Source organism: Schistocerca piceifrons, chromosome 1, assembly GCF_021461385.2.
Source record: "Schistocerca piceifrons isolate TAMUIC-IGC-003096 chromosome 1, iqSchPice1.1, whole genome shotgun sequence".
NCBI classification, from domain to species: domain Eukaryota; kingdom Metazoa; phylum Arthropoda; class Insecta; order Orthoptera; family Acrididae; genus Schistocerca; species Schistocerca piceifrons.
This window is the reverse complement of record NC_060138.1, coordinates 737,745,312-737,767,584: the sequence shown is the minus strand read 5'-3', so window position 1 is coordinate 737,767,584 and position 22,273 is coordinate 737,745,312. Positions and strand designations below refer to the sequence as shown.

Below are 22,273 nucleotides of genomic sequence, written 5' to 3'. Positions count from 1 at the left end.
ATGTTTGGTGGGATCAGAAGGGTGTCATCTATTATGATCTGCTAAAACCTGGCGAAACCATTACTGATCATTACCAACAGCAAATGATTGATTTAAATGGAGCATTACATGAAAAACAACTGGAATATGGAGAAAGGCCACACTCTTATTGCTCCATGATAACACCCCATCACAGACAGCAAAATGGGTCAGGGAAACGATTGAGGCATTCAGTTGGGAAATACCAGGGCATGTGGCTTACTCTTCAGACTTGGTTCTCTCTGATTATCATCTGTTTGCATCACTGGGACGCGCTCTCGCTAAACAACACTTCAATTTGCATGGAAATGTACAAAAATGGCTTGGTGGCTGGCTCACTTCAAAAGAAGATTTTTTTTATTGTCCCCGCAGCATTGATAGCCTGCTAGAGAGGTGGGAGAACTGTATAAATAGCAATGAAGATTATTTTGAATAAAGTACTGTTTACCAGTTTCAAACAACAGATGTGTAATTATTGCAACCAAATTCTAGTTTCATACTTCTACATCTGGCAACTACCCTCTGTTTCCTATTTTTGAGATAAGATGTGAACCAACTGAAAGATTTTTCATGGAAGCCATAAGAAGCTAATTTGAGGAGCAGCTGCTTGTGGTTTACCATATCAAATATCTTACTGAGCTCACAAAAAATACTGGGTACACTCTCCTTGTTATCAAGGCATTTGCTTGTTTTAGTGATTAGTTCATTAATAGCACGCATGGCACTTTGGCCCTTCCTAAACCCATACTGATTATTAAGAATAATGTTATGTTTTTTGTTGTATTTTTCTAATTGTTTACACACTATTTGCTCAAATATTTTAAAAATAATTGGTACTATTGATACTGGGTGAAAATTTCCTATCTCCTCTTGTCTGCCCTTCTTGTGGATAGATCAAACTTCTGCATACTTCAACCTGTGTAGAAAGCAGCCTTCATCAAACAATTGATTTATTATGTCACAGAGTTTGCAACTTCACTCGGGCTTGTACACAACCTTTTATCATGACTCGTCTGCAAAAGGGGTTCGGTTGTGCACAGTTGCATTCGCACCCTATATTGAGTAAATAGCCATCTAAGTACAGCAGTGAATGAATTCAAGTATTTGTCTAAATCATGATCGTTCACAAATGTCAGCGGCTCTTAGCCGCACCGACCTTACGCCACCAACGGACCACGATCCAAAGACCCCGACCTTTGTCCCCTATCCTCTGTCCTGTGTCCGGTCACGTGACACTACATTAGTCAAATATATTATTTCTAAACATGGCCAACATGCATTTACAATGTTACAATATTAAAATACATAAAACTAAATACCTTATATTATTTTGTAGACAATCATCAGGTTATTTACATATTTAAGGGCACTCCACCTTTTTGGCAGTTTCACCCCTCTTCTTTTGTTTAATCACGTCTTTGCCTAAATGGTGTGGTATACGAAATACTCATTTTGCTCTACATAGATCGAAAACTGAACAGTACCTTCACAATAAAAGACAATAACTTATTATGCAGAGGTTCTCAAACATCCTTACAACTTAATTTTTGTATAAAACATGTTCTTTAATGTCCAAAATATTATCCCTGCTACTATTCTTTAAATTTGAGTTTTGAACTATTTTGAAGAGCTCTTATGTTTATGGAGTACTCCTATTTCAGTGATCAGATACCCAGCAAATCCAATGATTAGCAAGACAAGCACACCTTACATTATTACTGTATGTACCAAGTTATGCAATGAGACATAGGCAGTTATGTAACTAAGTAATTCAATGTGAAACTGTTATATGCTGCCTCCTCTCTTTATCAAGAAGGTGACTCCATAAATTTATTGACTTGTGCTTGCTACACCCCAACTGTTCTTCCACAGTAAACATTATCACATTCAGGAAATTAGTTATACTATTACATCATCCCTTGTAACCTTACAAGTTGGGGGCAATATTATCACATGCTGCCTTTATCATTTTTGTCAGAATTTCATCCCAGCCTGCAGATTTGAGATTTTTTAGGGATTTTACAATGTTAGTCACTTCATAGCAGGATACATGAGTAAATTTGAATCCTCTTAATCTGTATCACGTTATATTGGGACTTATGTGTGGAGGAGGGAGATCATCAATTATGTTAGAATTTATAAAACACATTGTTGAATTCTTTGCATGTATGTCTGGAGTTTGTAATCATTTCCCCATCTATTTCTAATTTAGGGTTAAAACTTTTTGTTCCTGAGCATCTATTTCAATCTTGACATTCTGCCATACAGCTTTTGATTTATTTATGCCATCTGATACATATTAACTGTTAGCCATTTAACTGACAAACTATTAACTGTTTGTCATTTAGCTGAAAAACTCTAAATCATGTTTGTTCTTTGCTTTCATGTGCAATTTCCTCTTTCTAATACTAGAGATCCTGATGCCTTCAGTTATCCACAAGTCCCCCCCTCCCCGCCACCCTCCCCGCAGTCACAAGCTGTCATGAAGGGGAAACATTCATTTAAAACAGTCATGAGTTCTGATACAAAACCACTGTAGTTTATGTTTACTGAGCACTGCCTGCTGAACGATGAGGAAGTTTCATTTAGTCTTGAGACAAATGTATCCACATTTTGTTGGCATGTTCCTGACTCATTTCGCTTTTACAGTGTTATCTAAATTTGGCAATGAGGTAAAGAAGGGCTGAGCTGTCAGACATCCCTAATTCTAAGATAAACTTGGTGGATACAATTGAGAATTCTTTATTAACTAATTGTACAAGCTGCATAGCAGCAGGCTTTTAATGAATTTGAAATAATTAATCATGATACTATTTTAACAAAAGAAGTTCATCATTACACCTGAGACATGTACAAGGTTTGAACTAGTACTGCTGAGCTTTAATATTGGCTTGATGTTTCCACAATTATCTAATGAATTTCTTTGAATCCTGAAGATATGCTTCAGTGTTTTGTTCTTCACCTTATTGTATCGGCATAGGATCTTTTTGCTGATGTTTCTTGCTTATTAATTGTATTTGTGTTCAATAGAGTTGATGGTGCTTATTGCAGAGAAACAATATTTTGATAATTCACATCAAATAGAATAAAGTGGACATTTAAATAAAAAAATATTTGGAATGAATTGTAGTTTATGTATAGGATGTAGGGTTCACAGAATGATGGGATGCTGTGATGGATATTGTGTTTGTGTGGTCATAATTGAGAAGATAATCCACAGTTTTTTTTTATTATTTAGAGATTTCACTGCTGAGTCATGATTTGTTTTTTGTTTTTCAGAATTCTCTGGGGACCTTGAAAAGCAATATACATTAAGCTGAAGCTCATCACATGTACCTAAGAAGAACTAGCTGGGGAATGTAAAAGTACAGTACCAGTCAATATTTGACTCTTTTTCTGAGTAAGTCGGCTTGTTCAGTGCCTGTATTTTTCTAGAAGGTTCTTGCATGGTTTACATACCATTTTTGATTAAGTATGGACTTAAAAGATGTATTACAATGAAATGTGTAATGGTTGTGTCTGTTAATGTATGGCAAGAAAGATGTGATTATCCATGTCATGTGAAAGACCTTTTTTTCAGCTTTTGCACAGTAAATAATTTTTATACCTGCATAATTTGTTCATTGCATGTTATTTGCAAACTAACTAGGCTTGTTGTTATCAGTGCGAGATGCAGCATAACATCCTGGCCACGTTGAATGCTCCAAGAAACCACAAGTACATTTCTGTAAGAAATGTTATGTAAAAAGAGGCCTTTTACCTGATGACAATTGTGTAACTGTTGAAGTGTGCCACAGATAAAATAAAAGCTTGTGACTGATGCAGATATTATTATATTTTCATTCAGATTAGCAGTCACAGTCATCAAAACATAATACTGATGGATGAAATGATCATCAGACTCATGTTCATACAGTACGTAGATGTGCCAAAAATCTTCACAGGGTACTTAACAGAATTGGGTGTTAGTACTGTGTTGCTATTCCTGCACTGTTTGTTGAACCTTTTTTCATGCAAAATTTGTGCACAGGACAGCCAACCAATTTCATCAAATCTATTAAAAACTTGGGGAAAAGTAATTATTTGGAATTTGACTAGTCAAAAATGCTGATGGTATTCTTTAACAGATGAAGGAGCAGTGCCATCACAGAAGCTGCATTATGTTTAATTATCAGCAGTAGTGAAAACTATGTTTCTACTGTGTGTCTTGGCTGAGTTTCCATGTTTTATCACAATTATCTTTTTTTTTTAACCATACTAGCACTGTAGTAAAAACGTTGTAGGTGCTAACACTCCAGTTCTAGCACACCCTAAAGGATTTGAGAAAGCTATAAAATTACAAGGACACAAAATGGCTGACCAGTACCTACCTTCAGTTGACAAAATTGAAGGACTGCTTATAGACATATTTGAAAGTACAAAAACTATCCTATCCTTTAGAACAGTTAATTCCTTCCTCAGGAAGGAAAGAGGGGTAGAAAGTAGGGGCAGGTCATTCAGACCTCAAGATTACCAGGAGCCACATATTGGGAGGATGAGGGGAAACCATTGTCCTCACAACAGGGTGAACCATCTCATCGGAGGACCTGACTCATGTACCTCATCTTTCCAATCCTACACATTTCTAATTATTTGTAATCTTATATTCTATGTTTACACCTAACACTTCAGACTAGCATTCTTCTTTATGTTATCTTCTGTCGTATTACTTTCATACTTAATAAAATATCTTTTTCCTTAGCTTAGGTACATGCTTACATTATTTCTTTCAGCTCTCGTTCTAGCCTCTCCATTCAGTCTGCTTCCTCTTCATAGTACAACCATGTCTCACCGTTTATTCTCTACAGAGTGTGACTATGTGTGTGTGTGTGTGTGTGTGTGTGTGTGTGTGTGTGTGTGGGTGGGTGGGTGAGTGGATGGGTGATTAAACATTTATAATTCAAGAATTTTTGTTGTTACAGTAAAAGAGAATAAATGGCAAATAGTGGGGATTTTAGAAAGATCCCCTTGAATGAAGTTTCTCGTGTTCCTGAAATTCAGCCAAATCATCTCTCTGCTAGTCAAGATGAAAGAAGTGATGGAAATGAGGAAGAATTGTAAGTCTTAGTTTTACTGTAATTTGTCTGTTTAGTGTCATCACTTACATCATAGATAACTATTAATCTTTAATTAATGCACTAATTAGGTATTGAGTCATTTTGTGACAAAATTCAAGATAAGATGAGGCATATTATTTTCAGAATACAGAAGTGTATTATAAGAGTTGTAGCTGGTGTTAATTTTAGAACATCCTGCTAAGACCTCTCCAAAGAACTGGGTAGTTTGACAACTACTTTGCAATTATATTTGTTAATGTCCGTTGTCATTACCAATATTTCTCTTTTCATAAAAGATAGGGAAAGGCACTAAGACCAAAATTAACTTCTACAAAGACTTCAAACGTATAACGTTGGTACAGAAACAAGCTAAATACGTGGGTACAGATATATTCAACAGTCTACTAGAACAAATTAAATTTTAGATAGATAGCGTAGCAGAGTTTTGGGTTGACTTAAAGAACCTCCTTTTGGACAACTCCTTCACTCCACTGAAGAGTATCTTCACAAAAACCGTAGATGTAATTGTCATTGTACTACAGTAATGTAATGTTATTTTATGGTTGTGCACCTTAATTAAATTAAATATTCATATTTGATTCCTTTCCTCGCCCCAGAGATTACTCTCCATGGGATCTGTGGAATATGACTTTCTTTTTTTTAGCAGTTTGTTTAACTCTCATCTTGGAAGTAACATCCTGATCAATACAGGGTGTCTCTCCCAATGAGCTGTCAAACACATCTCCGGTTTTCGGCAGATATGTGCGATTTCATGTTTGCAGGGCATAGCTGGAGTCAGCCCAAACACACACCACTCATCTGTCTTTCATGCAACACCCAGTGTCAGTGGAAACCATCAGTTTGTTTCATGTCAAAAACAAAATTATTTTTAAAGACAAATTTTACACGCCCATTAGATACAGCAGTCCCACTTTAGTATAGTGTGGTACTTGTTCCATCAATATCTATTAGCAGGGCAGTAAAACATAATGACTAACGATATAATGTAATTAGATGGATAAAAAAATCTGGTTACCAAGTGGCAGCAGGAGAATACACATATAAAAGAAAGATTTCATGTATGCAAATTTTTGGAGACAGTGGCTCCTTCTTCTGCTCGAAGGGCTGAAGAGGAAGGAATAGGGGTGAAGGTAAAAGACTGGAGATGTTTAGGAAAAAGGGGTGGAGTTCAGAAAAGACACTCAGAACCCTGGGTCAGAAGACTTACCAAAAGGGATGAGAAGGAAAGACTGATTGTTGGGGACTGCACAAGATGAGATTTGAAAACCTTATAGTTTAAAGTTGGAAGATATGGTAAGATGCAAGAGAGAGATTACTTAGCTTTTCACTCTTATTAACTCATGCACAATATTTTAGTGCTACATTATCTTGTTGAAAAATGATTATTTTCATTGTTATATTGAATAACCAGTACTCCAACAGTGACAAAGGAGCACTACTGCGTAATGGTAGCAGTCAGCATGGGCCAGAGTGGTGATTTTGCTGCTGGAGTACTGGTTAGTCTTTGTGTTTTACTGTCCCTGTTAATACATGTCAATAAAACAAATATCGACCACTTTAAAAATAATTTTGTTTGTAATGGGAAACAAACCAACATTTTTTGTCAGCATTGTGTATCATATGAAAGGCGTGGTGAGCAATATTTGTTTGGACCAACACCAGCTACACATTAAAAAAGTGAAATTGCAAATATCACCTGAAACACCAAAGAAAACGCACCTGATGACTTAAGAGAGACGCCTGATATAACATTAATTATATATAGCATTAGTGTACATCACCTATTCAAAATACATATGCACTTTATGTTCTTTTTACGCGACAATGCAGGTTCTAGAAATGTGTTGTTGATGATAATGACTCTGCCACCACCTCTTGAGTAATGACATTGTTGATGTTTCGTTTGTATTATGAACTAGTATTATTTGAGTGAAGGGTGATAATGTATTTGTGGAGATTTTTCTAATGTCTGATTAATGGAAGCAATGATGCAGCAAGAAGTTTTGCCTGGAAGTGGGGTAAACATTTATGAAAACATTTTAACTTTTGATGCAAGCTTTCAGAGAAGATACCCGTGGCTGAACTCTGTATTATAAGTGGTTCTAAACTAGTCATCAGTAAGTTAAATATTATGCTTGACCAAGAAGACTCTAGACCTCAGCTGGTGGTGCTCACGTACAGAAGACTGATCTCATGCATGCCAACTGTTGTGTATTAGTTTATAGCTTTAGATTGTGACTCAAAACCTGAACATGTTTCAGTTTTCAGCTAAGTTTGTTTCTCATTTGATGTCTAAAGACCAATAGGAACATCAAGTGGGCTGTGATAGGAATTGCTGGAAAAAGCTGCTGTTGTGGTCTTCAGTCTGAAAATTGGTCCGATGGAGCTCTCCATGCTTGTCTATCCTGTAGAAGCCTCTTCATGTATGCGTAACTACCACAGCCTACATCCATTTGAATCTGATTACTGTATTCAAAGCTTGATCTTTCTCTGTGACTTTCAGTGTTGCAAGGCTGGACCAGTGAAACTTCCCGACTGTTGCCCTTGCAAGAACAGAAAAAGCAGCTGCCCCTCATCAGGGACCATGGGTTTGTCTGACCTCTCAGTGGATACACCACCATTGTGGTTGCACTGACAATGCAACTATCTGTATTGTTGAGGCAAGCAAGCCATCACACCTTGGCAGGGACCATGGTTTAGTGTGTGTGTGTGTGTGTGTGTGTGTGTGTGTGTGTGTGTGGGGGGGGGGGGGGGGGGGGAGGGGGGGCAGGGGCAAGTTAATGACGAAGAAACATTCATGTAAGGGGTCATTGCAAGAGATGAATGTTGAGTTTACAGTTAACACACTAACACAAGAGTCTAAGCATCTCACTGACTTGGTACATGTTTGACCCTGGGCAGCAGAGTGGTCAGAAGATTTTGGTTATGTTTTGCAATGGTCTGTCTATTTTTTTATATAGTGTTTGAAGGTGACTCCTTGACAATGCAGAAAGAGAGAAAGCGTAACCTTGCCCAAAGATGGTTGTGTCTTCCTTTAAGGAGGGGAACTGTGTAGTTTTCATTGTTTGTTGGTTTCTTTCATTTCTGGACCATAGCGAACAACCCAACATTCATCCACTGTAATCAGATGGCTGAAAACCTCATCTTTTTTGCCCTTGCACATTTTCAACATTTCTATTGTAGATACAATGTGAAGCTCCCTTTCAAAGAACACTAACGATCTTGGGGCCCATTGACAGACACTTTTGTTGTGTACAGTACCTCATGCACTAAAACCAACACTTCTGACAATTGTGTGAGTGATGATGCACATATCAGACAGCACTTTTATGATGGTCTTTGGTTCCTCCATTAGAGGAGGTCGGCTGCTTGCTGGTGCATCTTCCAGATCTGTGTGAGTATAGTGAAACAATATTTTTCAATCAGTCATTATTGGTTTTTAATCTTGAGCTTACTACAATTTAATTAAAGAGAATTTTACACCATACGCATTTTGCTTTTATTTGTAAAGCATCTTCCATGTTTATTCTGCAAATTGGGTACATATATTGTACATTTTTGATTGTTTTAGATCAAAAACGGTGTTTAAGTTGGAGTGCAAGTTACTTACGGTGTTAGTTTACATCTTGTCCAAACCACTGCTTCTTCCCTCCTTGCTAGCAGTGGTTAACATCAAAAGACTTATTTTCACCTATGCACCTGGCAGTTTTTGCCATTGTGCAGTATTTCTTGTGCTGCATTTGGGTTATTTGTTCTTCCCCTTTGTAAATTGAACTGAAGGTATGTGTGTTTCTCACTCTGGACAGTATTTATGTCTATTCATTTGTTTTCACGCAGGTTGTGAATGTTGCCAATCTATGAAACTACATCTTTTTTAAAATTTGTGTGTGTGAGAGTTAATGTAAATTAGTGAAAATGTCTTGTATGTTTAGCAGAGATGTGAGAGGAGATTGGTGGGGGAGGGAGGTGTTGAGTTTTTATTTTTTATTTTTGTGTGTGTGTGTGTGTGGGGGGGGGCCTGATTATAGGACAGAAGCTGGGAGGAGGAGGTGATGGTAAATGGAGCCTGTGATTATGTGTATATATTTAATGTTGTATTAAGTGATCTAACAGTTAAAAACACCTTTCACCCCTTGCCCCCTCACCCACCTCCCAAATTCCTCTCACATCTCTGCCAAGCTAACAAGACTTTTTCACTAATTTACACTAACTTACACACACACCCACACACTGCACACATTCATCCTGTGCCCACCCCCATCTTCTAATCTCTCTTTTTCCTTCTCTTTCTCTTTCTCTTTCTCTCTCACACACAAACACACATACACAGTACACAAATTAAAAGAAAAGAAATATGTAAATTCACTGGTTGGTAATGCTCACAACCTGCACGAAAACATATGAACAGACATAAACACTGTAATACTGTGCAGAGTGAGAAACACACATAACTTCAGTTCGATTTACAAAAGTGAAGTGTAAGTAACCTAAATACAGCACAAGAAACACTGCACAATTGCAAAAACTGCCAAGTGCATAAGTGAAATGAAGTCTTTTGACATTAACTAGTGTTAGCAAGGAGAGAAGAAGCAGAAACACCATAAGTAATTTGCACTCCAACTTTATAAACAAAATGCTGTTTTTAATCTAAGACAGTCAAAAATGTACAAAAATATTTATCAAGTTTGCAAAATAACCACAGAAGATGCTTTATAAATAAAAGCAAAATGCGTCTGGTGTAAAATTCTCTTTAATTAAATTTCAGTAAGCTCAAGAAGGGAAACTGATAATAGCTGATTTAAACAGCTGCTGCAGAAGATGGCCATGCAAACAAACATAGTATTTTTCGGTTTTCCACAGCCTCACATGCTGGTGAATTATCCTTATAGGCAATACTTTTTCACTGTAAAGTTCCTTCTCCATCTTCAGTTACAAATAAAAAATGATTAATCAATGCACTGGGGCAGCCATTTACGTACTACAGCAGCCATCCTTCTTTTCACCACTGCAGTGTTACCAAGTGATTCAAATCAGAAAGAACGGCATGGAACAAGAGAAAACAAGTCACTCTCACATTGCACACACACACACACACACACACACACACACACACACACACACACACAGTCCCCCCCCCCCCTCCCCCCTCTCTCAGATGTGCATCCTACCTATTTTAAGGAAAGGTTCAAAATGCCATTTTATGTTCCAGGCATATAAAGCAATTCACAAAGCTTTTTATGAAAATTTTCAAGTGCTGTATTTGTGTTGACAAGTGGGTCCAAATATGAATGGCTCTGTTGGCTGCACCTATGTAGATACCAAAAGTAAAAAGAATTGACTATTCCAACTACCGAAAGAGATGTCAGGTTACACAGTGGAACACTTAGCCATGGAAAGAGCTCTAAGTAACTATATGAAAATCCAAGATGAGCATGTTGTAGTAGTAATGGACTCACTCTCTGCTTTTCAAACACTATCATCAAGTGGCAAGGATGAAGGGGAAGAAGGAATATCACTTGTATTGACCAAGGGGCATGCTGGGACTATGGGGAATGTGAAGGCCAACTAACTGGCAGAGAACACGACAAAGAATAAAACAAAACAGAGAGGCATTCTTGATGGGGATCTCATTGTGGTAGTCTAAGACTGAAATTGTTGGAGACTGAGGATCTACACAAGAGCATCTGGTACAGATAAACAGACATACAGAGCATAAAACTTCAGAATGTTTAGAAAACATAAAAAGAAACACTTTCTTTATCTGATAAAAATGTCACAGGTGCACCATTTCCACTCTAGGGTTCATGAATGTCTTGATGCTTGTGATGTTCAGAGATTGTCTTCGAACTCCCACATGATGGATACTGTATTAGAGATATTGCTGAAAATATCGTCCATTTACATTAATTGCAACTGTCATCTACTTGCTTATCTAACATGCTTGAAAAAACCAGATGTTTCATAAATAATGGCTGCAGCTTCAGACAAGGGGCAATCAGTTCTTCTGGAGTGTCTATTGGTGCCTCATACACCAAATGTTTTATCTACCTCCACAAAAAGAAATCCATAGGAGATCAACAACATCTGTTAAACAACATTCATCACACAGCAATTGGAACACCTTCTCTGAGTGTCACTAGCATCAAAACCTTTGTAGAACATGAACATGAAAATGATACCCTTGTGACATTTTTGTCATGTTAAAAAAATGTTTATTTTTATCTTCTCCAAATACTTTAAGATATGATATAGCTAGTTTTTTTATACCCTGTATAATGAAGACACAATGATACAATGTAAAATGGAATACAAAATGTAACCACAGTAGCAAAGGGAAGAAGCAATGGTTTTTTAAATAACCATTGCTAGATTAAAATTCCACCACAGCTTCTATTGACAACAGTTCCATAGAAATCTCATCATAGCATCACCACACTGCAACTACTATGACTATGAGGAGATCCAGAATGTCAGCCACATATCATTTGGCTTTCCTAGACACAGAAAGGAATCAGACTGGGTACTTATAAAAAGCTAGTTAAAATGAAACAAAAATTCCCCCTGAATGTGTTGATTCTCATGACATTAGTAAATTGCTCATGGAATTCATGCAAAATATTAAACTAATTTTTTAACCTAAGATATGTGGATGTATTGGCCACAGTACTCTTTTGAGTGTTATTGTTGAGGTCAGTGAAATATGATTTTTAATTATCTAGCAATTTGTGGAAAGGCACCAAGTTTGAAGGGGACACAAAAATAAAATGAGAATGAAAGCAATGTGCTGTGGTTAACTAAGGTGTTCTAATCTCTACTTACACTCCATCCTAAGTGTCAAAAACAGTTGAACAGATGTAAAGAACAGAGGCTATCTGTGGGAAATCAGCATCTAAAACATACAATATCATTTTTATAAATCTTCTTTAAACAGTGTCAACAACAACATAATATGTATATTTGAGCTATTTACCAACTACCCATGGATCAGTCAGTTTATATGATATGTATATTTTTATATCTTTTACTTTTATATATCTTTACTTTATAAAGGGATAACAAAAACTGATCTCAGTGAAATTGTAGTATTTGTTGGCTTCACTGAAAGTTATTCCGAAACATCTTGTCGCCAACAAGATCATTAGAGAGACTGCTTGAATAGGGGAAAGGCAGAGGGGGAAATTGCTCATGTGTTTTCAAGGAATTGCCTTAAGTATTTCATGGAAATCAGAGAAGGCCTAAAAATGGATGGTAGGACAGGGATTTGAATTGCCAACTCCCCCAAGGAAAGTCCAGTGTGTTACAACTGTACAACCTTGCTCGATGCATTAGGGAACGTTTCCTATCACAGACTGGAATTTCTCTCTCTATAATATCTAGCCCATATCACTAAGCTTCGAATGGAGAAAAATTCACTGCTTTTAATGTAGCATTTAAATTCTTCATAATTTTCAGTACCAAAGATGGAAGAACTCTTTATAAATTGTCCCATAAAAGATAAATTGATTTAATTACACATGAGGGTGGAAGTTTGTTAATGTTCCATGTTTTTAAAGGTGTAAATATTGTAATTTCCAATAAGAGTGAATTTCAAACATGTTCAGTTACTAGGTACTGTGAAGTGAATGATGAGGTCAAAGTCACATAGGTGGAAACATTCCCTCGAAATGCGTGAGCTATTTCATTGGACAGGGGTGACTGACTGAGAGAGCCTAGTGGTGGCAAATACTGTGGCATTGCAAGGATTTTAACAGTCTATGTGGGCTGATATTTCTTGCCTACATTAAAAACTATTGTGTGAGATGAAAAATCCTTAACATATACATGTAGAGGAATGCAGTAAAATCCCTACTGTTTGTGTCTCATACTATTATGGACAGTAATGAATACCAACATTGAGATGAGTAGCAATGCATATTTCTATTGGCTCTTGAATGAGATATTTGGTTTTGTTCTGGTACATTTTTGTGTTTTGTCAATGCACTGTTAACAATGTCCTGTGGATGAAATTCCTGTCTAAAAATAATATGCTCTGACTTTCCACTTGGCCAAATGTAATTTGGCATATTAGTAAATTTGTGAAAGTTTCTTCAGACAAAACCAACAGATAAAGTCACTGTTGAAGATATGAGAAGTTGCAAACATGTGTGCCAAGTCGTTTTGAACAGTAAGTACTGACAAATTCTCACCATAAGAAAAATGTTGTTTACCAGAGTCCATTGATTGTTGTTCAACTGTTCAGTCATCACATTTAACAATGTGAGGAAACCCCATTATAAAAGTTTCAAAGGTGTCATGTTTATTGAGAAAGTAAAGCTTCAATTCCTTTGTGGGGTGAGTGATGGTGGAGACGGGGCCAGAGGGCCCAGAGGAAACATTGCTGACAGTAAAGAATGCATTTTCTTACATCTGGAATGGCGACAACCCGGTGCTGTTGTGCACTTTAGAGCTATACACTACTCTTTATGAAGGATAAAAACATATCCCAATCCAAATTTTGTGCATTCACATGATAACTAAGCACCTACCCATGTGTCCAATGAACTCATTCTGTCCTTCCATTAGCTTGAGGATGAAGTAGACTTGGTTTTAACTTTTTTACTTTTAATAACCTGCACAACTCTTCAATCAAGTCTGACATGAAGTTCATCTCTTGGTCCGTATTGTCTCCGGCACTCCAAACTTCGGTACTCACCTATTAACTAACACTTGTGCAACTTGTTGGTGTGGCATCAGCACCAGCTCAGTGCTAGGGGGAAAATGGTATATTTTGGTCAGCACAAAATGATCACCTTCTGTGTTTGGTTGTGTTCCTAACATGTCCACCCCAATGAAACTAAACAGTTCTGTTGTTTCTGGCAACTTCTGCAGTAGTACATGCTTCCCATTAAAATCTTCATGCTGCACGCATTCTATACAATTTATGAAGTACTGATCAACATCATTCTTCCTTCTCTTCCACCAGTACTTTACTGCCCCTCTCCGATTCATCACCCTGCTTCCCCATGGCCTGATGAGACGTGATTATGCATTTCACATAGTGCTTCTTGCATCAGCTCTGCTGACAGAACCACCTGTGGTTCTAATTTTTTTCTCTACACAATAATCCATCATGTGTGCTAAACTACTGTTGCTTGCTATACAGTTTACACTCCTTGTTGGTTCTCTGTGCTGTATGCCATTTAGCAAGGCTCTGATACAGTGCTTGTACTACTGCTATTTTCTTGCTTAAGCCGTCCGAATTTCAGTGCTTCTTTCCTAGTTTATGCATTACTTTGTATTCAAATTCACTGAGTTTTATTGCCAATCTGACCAGTCTACTAGATTGATCCTTCGAACTTAGTAACCACTTCAGAGAAGCATGGCCTGTCACTACCTTGAATTTCCTTCCATTAACTTAAACCAGAAGTATGTTAATCCATACACCAACCTAAGCATATATCTCTCTCTGTGGTAGACTAATCCTTCTCCACTCTGTTCAGCTGTCTTGACACAAAGGCAGTAGCATGTTCTTCACCTTCAATCTCCTGGCTCAAAACACACCCAAGAGCATGGTTTGATGCATCACATGACAATATGAACTCCTTCTGAAAGTACAGAAACACCAACACTGGACTCGATGTTAACACTTTCTTTAATTCAACAAACACTCCTTGACATTCCTCTAGTTGCACAAACTTAACCCCCTTCTTCAACAACTGCATAAGCAGTTCTGCAATATCCGCAAACCCCTTCATGAATTTTCTGTAATAATTTGCAAGGAAAGATTATAAACCATTAGTTGTTTCTGGTATTGGAAAATCTTGCACTGCTTGCACTAATCTAGGATCAGTTTTTACACCATCCTTAGTTATCACAGGTCCTAAGTTGTTGACTTCGTGTAGTGTAGAGTGACATTTCTCAGTACTTAGCGTCAAATAGCTGTCCATAATCTCTTGAATACTTCCCTCAGTTGTTGCCTATACTACTGCGTATCTCTCCAAAAGATGATTATTTCATCCAGCTACATCAGTATCTGATGTGTCTGATGACATAACTGTGTCAATCCTTTTAGTACCCCATCCAACAAATGTTGAAATGTTGCTGGTGCATTTTCTAATCCTTGCAGCATCCTTCATAATGATACTGTCCTCAAGGTTTTGCTCTGTCCACTTGAGCCACTTGTAACTGATAGTATCCACCCTTCAAGTCCATTGTCAAGAAGTACCACCATTGCCCAGGATTACGAATCGCTTCTGTGATGTTCGGAATTGGGTAGGCATCTGTCATAGTTTTACTATTTAAACAATGTTACTTGCAAAAGAATTGATATTTCTTTGAGCTATCTACATGTTTCTATGTTAAAATTGCAATTTACTTCCATATTCTGCCAGAGCTACTTCTCTCCTCTATTTTACTGCCAGCCAATTGTTGATTAATAAATTCCACCAAAATTGGTTACAGAGATTGTGCTATTCAGATTGTGCTTCATCTCCTGTCAGAATCATACTGTATCCAATATTTCACTATCCTCCAGCAGTTCCACTGTACACAACACATCACGTGGTAGGTAAGGCTCCACATTCACCCATAGCAACTTTCTGATGCCACTCAACACACTGTCATGCGAATTAATCATTAATGTCATTGTTCACAATTTAACTGGATTGCCCTGTAAACTAAGTGTTTCTTGTGACAGATCAACATTGACAACAGCTCCCCCTAGCTGGAATGTCTTCTCACTGGGCTCCACTACATCTCACCAAAGGTCAATTATGGCAATATGTTGATGCAGAAAGTCTAACCCTAGGATCATTAGATGAGGCACTGCTTCCACCCAGTGTCTAAATTTGGTTGTCTCAAACAAAAAATTCATCATTACCTATCACAAGGTTCATATACCACTGTGCCTACTCCAAGTAACTTGTAACATGGTGGGTTCCAACACCTGCTTCCTACAGCTCTCTTGAGGTCACTGACACATGGGCCCCTGTATCCAATAAAACTTTGTGTTTCCTGCCACTTTTCACCCCCACTATGGCACATTCCACTTCCACATTCATTTTTACTGCATTTGCTTTCTAGGCCCACAATTAAAGCATTTTGCATTTGATATGAACACATTTCTTTGATCCCTCGTACCTGCTGATATCTCAATTTCCTCATAATCCAATGCTAACCTAATTACTGCATGGAGATCTCTCTAGATGTCTCTGGTGCTAAACCTCTTAGGAAAGCATAAAGCACACAAGACTCAGCTTCCTGTAGCAACACTGTGTTTACCTCCTCATTCTGTGTTAACATATAAGTATTTACCGTATGTTTCCTAATTCTGTCCGCTGTTGACTGCGGTGATGTCAACTCCCCTGATACCATTCTGAAGAGCACAGTTGCACTCAGTGGCATGAGTGGTGGTGGTGGTGGTGGTGGTGGTGGCAAGCTGGAGGGTCCAGTGGAAACACTGCTGGCAGTAAAAAATGCTTTATTCAACTTCAGTACATGCTTTGTTATGGCTCAATGCAGCAGAACATGCCTCATTCTGTTGACAATGGCCAAAGCTGATGTACGGATGGCGGCTTCCACCTTCTGAGAGAATCCTGCCTAGGGACTTTGTGTTGATTACAGCAGGCCTGCAGCCTCTGTAGGCCACAAGCGTGATGTCAATAGCACACTACTTTTCTGTCAAGAATAGCACTTCGAGCAGCCCCACGGCCCTGCTTGCCTTCAGTGTGGTGGCATGTGGAGACATCTGTACGTAGGATCGACTATGCCCTCTGGCAGGAGTTAGACGGTAGATGGTGTTGAAGGTGCTAAGTCCTGTGGGGAACCCGGTGCAGGCAGCAGCAGATGCAGATGGCAGGTATGATGCTGTGGCACTGAGTCCCATGACGAACTCATTGCTGGCGGCTAAAGGCGCAATGTGATCTCGAACCCATGGCTGCTGTTGATGAGGCCCAGATATCTCACTGTCCAGCAATAGGAATGCCTTTTGCTTCAAAATTCAGACACATTTATATCACCCTGAGGCACATTTGCTTCACTAAACATGGCACCTGGGCTCGTCACCTGTAAAAGGAGATGTGCCCCAGTTACGATGACACTGACCCACCTGCTAAGGCCATTACCACTGCGCAGTGCAGTTTACACCTGATTGTAGCTAGCCTCACCTTAAAGTCCCATTACATACATGTTATTCTGACTTACATGTTGTCACACTGTGGCCACTAGTAGCCTGCGCCTACTAATGCAATAAAAAAGAGAACTGGCATAAAGAAAATTTAAACAACCACCAGTCAAGAACATTTAATGACAAATTTTCTGTGTTTGAGAATCACTCCCTGAACTTGGGTTATGGTAGACACATATTATATGAAAAATAGCTCATATTTTATCAAACAGTTGTCTCTATGAAAACCACTAATCTTTTTTTGTTAAAGGCTCAAAGGCAGGAGGGACAGTTCCTTACAACGTAGCCCTTATCGTGCATATGTAAATACCACTCCACAATATATGACAAATCATGGAATGTCAAGGTATCAGCCTGCCCTCAAAAATCTTATTCCAGTTCGAAGAAATATCAAGTAAGTATTTTGAATGATTCCAAAGCATTTTATTCACAGAGATTAGTAGAAACTAACTCTGTTTAACATTTATTTGTAATGTGCATTACTAATTTTTCTGATAAAGTATAGTTGTGTAGGGCTATTGATTAATATGGAACAGATTAATGAAAATAAAAGGTGTTCATCATTCCTAGATGCCAACACAGCAGGGGGGGGGGGGCAAAAAATAAAGTATTTGTTACACTAGGTGAAAATGGTAATGACATTGATTATGATTTATATAGAAAGCTTTATGAATTGGGGGACTAATGTAAGAAGACACTACTAGCTAACAACTATTTGTATTTCAGTGAAATGTATTTTTTTCTTTATTCAAATATTTCTGTACTTCCCACCGTTTTCGAACACTTGGGTGGCTACAATTCAACTTATGCTACTTGAGAAGACCCCCATGAAAAAAAAAGTGATTATAGGACAATGAATCTTTGTGGAAAAATTTGTTCAGGACATGCAAAAGAAAAATAATGACTAATCCATTGAAGGAAACACATTTTAATTTTCATGTGAAAGGGTAAGATTTGTTAATTGCTTTACCAGGTTTATGTTCTAGGTTACAAATATTGCTCAGTGTAATGGCCATCTGTATATGTGACAGCTTGGAACTATACAAGAGATAACATTTCACATTTGTTTGGAGCTCTTTTCGAATGGTGTACCATGTAATGTTCAGCTGCTTGAAGATTGCACATTGCATCCAGCATTCTCAGCCATGGCAATAGTAACTTCTTCAACAATTTGTAGCATAATGCGCTTTATGTCTGTCCAAGGAGTAATTCCCAAATTGACAGTTAATTTGACGTTTCAAATCATGTTCTTCAACCCTGGTGCAGAACAAGGACGTCTATGTATTCCTCTAATGTGTCATTCTTTTAAAGAGCAGCAGCAGTGTTGCTGATGTTTTGATAAAACAGCTTTCTGAGTTTAGCGCTGCTCATGTTGTACAGACTCATGTTGACTGTCTGCAGCTGTAATGCATACTGATGCTTGTGTTTCACCTCTGTGGCTCCATATCAGTACTGGTATCTAATGGCAAGTCATGACAATAACACTACTAACAACACAAATCCTGCAGCACATAGTCTGTGCAAAATTCCTATAAATTTGAGTACCCATACAGTAAATAGTTTCCATCTGCACTGCCTCAAGTAATTAAAGTTTAATTGTAAGTACCTGGTATAAATGAATCAAGACTGCGATGCTCCATTCGTAAAGTGGGAAATGGGAGTCCATGCCAACAACAAGTTTCAAACTGTGTATATTAATATCTTAAAGTTAATTTATTTTTGTTAATAAAATGTTTTGATTTGCTTTTAGGAACAAAAAGGTTTTGGGTATTGATAGTGCTGGCCTTTTTTCATATATTTATTATTCATGGGTTTCACCTTACATGTATCATGCTCACAAAAAAGGCTTCACTTTAGAAGATCTACCTCAAGGGTCACATCTTGAATCATGTGATCTAAATTCTCAAAGGTAAGCGAGTAGTCTGTAATCTGCACATAAAATTTTATACATAAAGTATCAGACATAAAAGAGACAAACAATGGAAAACTGGGATGGAATGTATCAATATTTTATATATTGAGACATTTTTATACGCACATTTTTGCTCCATTTCTTTGTGTTATCTCTATTTATAAAATTTTAAATGAGATAGTGGAATGAGGTATTTCAAATTCTATTTCTACTTTTCCTTAGGTTGCAGCTTATTTGGCAGGATGAAGTGGCACAAGTGGGACTTAATGATGCATCTTTGTCCAGAGTAGTGAGGAAGTTTATACAGACACGTATGATTGTTTCGTGCATGCTGTATGCTGCAAGCCTTGTTATGGGATTTGTAAGTCCTGTAAGTATTAGGTGGAATGACTACCTCCATATGTGTAGGTTTATACCCAAATGAATGAATCAACTGTAATTACATTACATGTGCTGGTACTGTGAACTGCTTAAGGTGAGGAGCAACTGTAACCATAATTTTCCCCGAGCACATCTAACTTTACTTTATGGTTAAATGATGATGGCACCCTCTTGGGTAAAATATTCTGGAGGTAAAATAGCCCCCATTTGGATCTCTGGGTGGCGACTACTCAGGAGGATGTCGTTATCAGGAGAAATAAAACTGACGTTCAATGGATCGGAACGTGGAATGTCAGATCCCTTAATCAGCCAGGTAGGTTATAAAATTTAAAAAGGGAAATGGATAGGCTAATGTTAGATGTTATGGGAATTAGCGAAGTTTGGTGGCAGGAGGAACAAGACATCTGGTCAAGTGAATCCAGGGTTATAACTACAAAATCAAATAACACTAATACAAGAGTATGTTTAACAGTGAATAAAAAAAAATAGGAACCCGTATAAGCTACTATGAACAGCATAGTGAACACATTATTGTAGCCAAGATAGACACAAAGCCCACGCCTACCACAGTAGTGCAAGTTTGTATGCCAACTAGCTCCTCAGATGACAAAGAGATTGAAGAAATGTATGATGTGATAAAAGAAATTATTCAAATAGTTAAGGGAGACCAAAATTTAATAGTCATGATGGAATTCGATAGTGGGAAAAGGAAGAGAAGGGAAAGTAGTAGGTGAGTATGGACTGTGGATAAGGAACAAAAGAGGAAGTCGCCTGGTAGAATTTTGCACAGAACACAACTTAATCGTAGCTAACACTAGGTTTAAGAATCATGAAAGAAGGTTGTATATGTGGAAGAGGCCTGGAGACACCAGAAGGTTTCAGATAAGTTATATAATCGTAAGACAGAGATTTAGGAACGAGGTTTTAAATTGTAAGACATTTCCAGGAGCAGATGTGGACTCTGACCACAATTTATTGGTTATGAACTGTAAATTAAAATTGAAGAAACTGCAAAAAGGTAGGAATTTAAGGAGATGGGACCTGGATAAACTGAAAGAACTGGAGGTTGTTGAGGGTTTCAGAGGGAGCATTAGGGACTGATTGACAAGAACAGGGGTAAGAAATACAATACAAGAAGAATTGCTAGCTTCGAGAGATGAAATAGTGAAGACAGCAGAGGATCAGGTAGGTAAAAGGAAAAGAACTAGTAGAAAACATTGGGTAATAGAAGAGATAACGAATTTAATTGATGAAATGAGAATATATGAAAATGCAGTAAATGAAGCAGACGAAAAGGAATGCAAATGTCTCAAAACTGAGATTCGCAGGAAGTGCAAAATAGCTAAGCAAGGATGGCTAGAGGACAAATGTAAGGATGTAGAAGCATATATCACTAGGGGTAAGATAGATACTGCATACAGGAAAATTAAAGGACCTTTGGAGAAAAGAGAACTCCCCCCCCCCACATGAAATGTGGACCTTGCCGTTGGTGGGGAGGCTTGCGTGCCTCAGCAATACAGATAGCCGTACCGTAGGTGCAACCACAACGGAGGGGTATCTGTTGAGAGGCCAGACAAACGTGTGGTTCCTGAAGAGGGCAGCAGCCTTTTCAGTAGTTGCAAGGGCAACAGTCTGGATGATTGACTGATCTGGCCTTGTAACAATAACCAAAACGGCCTTGCTGTGCTGGTACTGCGAACGGCTGAAAGCAAGGGGAAACTACAGCCGTAATTTTTCCTGAGGGCATGCAGCTTTACTGTATGATTAAATGATGATGGCGTTCTCTTGGGTAAAATATTCCGGAGGCAAAATAGTCCCCCATTCGGATCTCCGGGCGGGGACTACTCAAGAGGATGTCGTTATCAGGAGAAAGAAAACTGGCGTTCTACAGATCGGAGCGTGGAATGTCAGATCCCTTAATCGGGCAGGTAGGTTAGAAAATTTAAAAAGGGAAATGGATAGGTTGAAGTTAGATATAGTGGGAATTAGTGAAGTTCGGTGGCAGGAGGAACAAGACTTCTGGTCAGGTGACTACAGGGTTATAAACACAAAATCAAATAGGGGTAATGCAGGAGTAGGTTTAATAATGAATAGGAAAATAGGAATGCGGGTAAGCTACTACAAACAGCATAGTGAATGCATTATTGTGGCCAAGATAGATACGAAGCCCACACCTACTACAGTAGTACAAGTTTATATGCCAACTAGCTCTGCAGATGACGAAGAAATTGAAGAAATGTATGATGAAATAAAAGAAATTATTCAGATTGTGAAGGGAGATGAAAATTTAATAGTCATGGGTGACTGGAATTCGAGTGTAGGAAAAGGGAGAGAAGGAAACATAGTAGGTGAATATGGATTGGGGGACAGAAATGAAAGAGGAAGCCGCCTGGTAGAATTTTGCACAGAGCACAACATAATCATAACTAACACTTGGTTTAAGAATCATGAAAGAAGGTTGTATACATGGAAGAACCCTGGAGATACTAAAAGGTATCAGATAGATTATATAATGGTAAGACAGAGATTTAGGAACCAGGTTTTTAATTGTAAGACATTTCCAGGGGCAGATGTGGACTCTGACCACAATCTATTGGTTATGACCTGTAGATTAAAACTGAAGAAACTGCAAAAAGGTGGGAATTTAAGGAGATGGGACCTGGATAAACTAAAAGAACCAGA

General features: G+C 38.0%; 1 protein-coding gene across 4 annotated transcripts in view; it reads left to right on the top strand.

Annotated features, from left to right (window-relative positions):
• LOC124711518 (ATP-binding cassette sub-family C member 5-like) overlaps positions 1 to 22,273 on the top strand; it is a 538,718-nt gene that overhangs the window by 54,831 nt on the left and 461,614 nt on the right. For all 4 annotated transcript variants that reach the window (XM_047241664.1, XM_047241655.1, XM_047241649.1 and 1 more), the window contains 5 exons: positions 3,298 to 3,418; positions 4,980 to 5,114; positions 17,549 to 17,692; positions 19,049 to 19,207; positions 19,433 to 19,580. In XM_047241664.1, coding sequence (XP_047097620.1) covers positions 4,993 to 5,114; positions 17,549 to 17,692; positions 19,049 to 19,207; positions 19,433 to 19,580 — 573 coding nt within the window. In that variant the 5' untranslated portion in view covers positions 3,298 to 3,418; positions 4,980 to 4,992. The remainder of the gene's footprint in view (positions 1 to 3,297; positions 3,419 to 4,979; positions 5,115 to 17,548; positions 17,693 to 19,048; positions 19,208 to 19,432; positions 19,581 to 22,273) is intronic.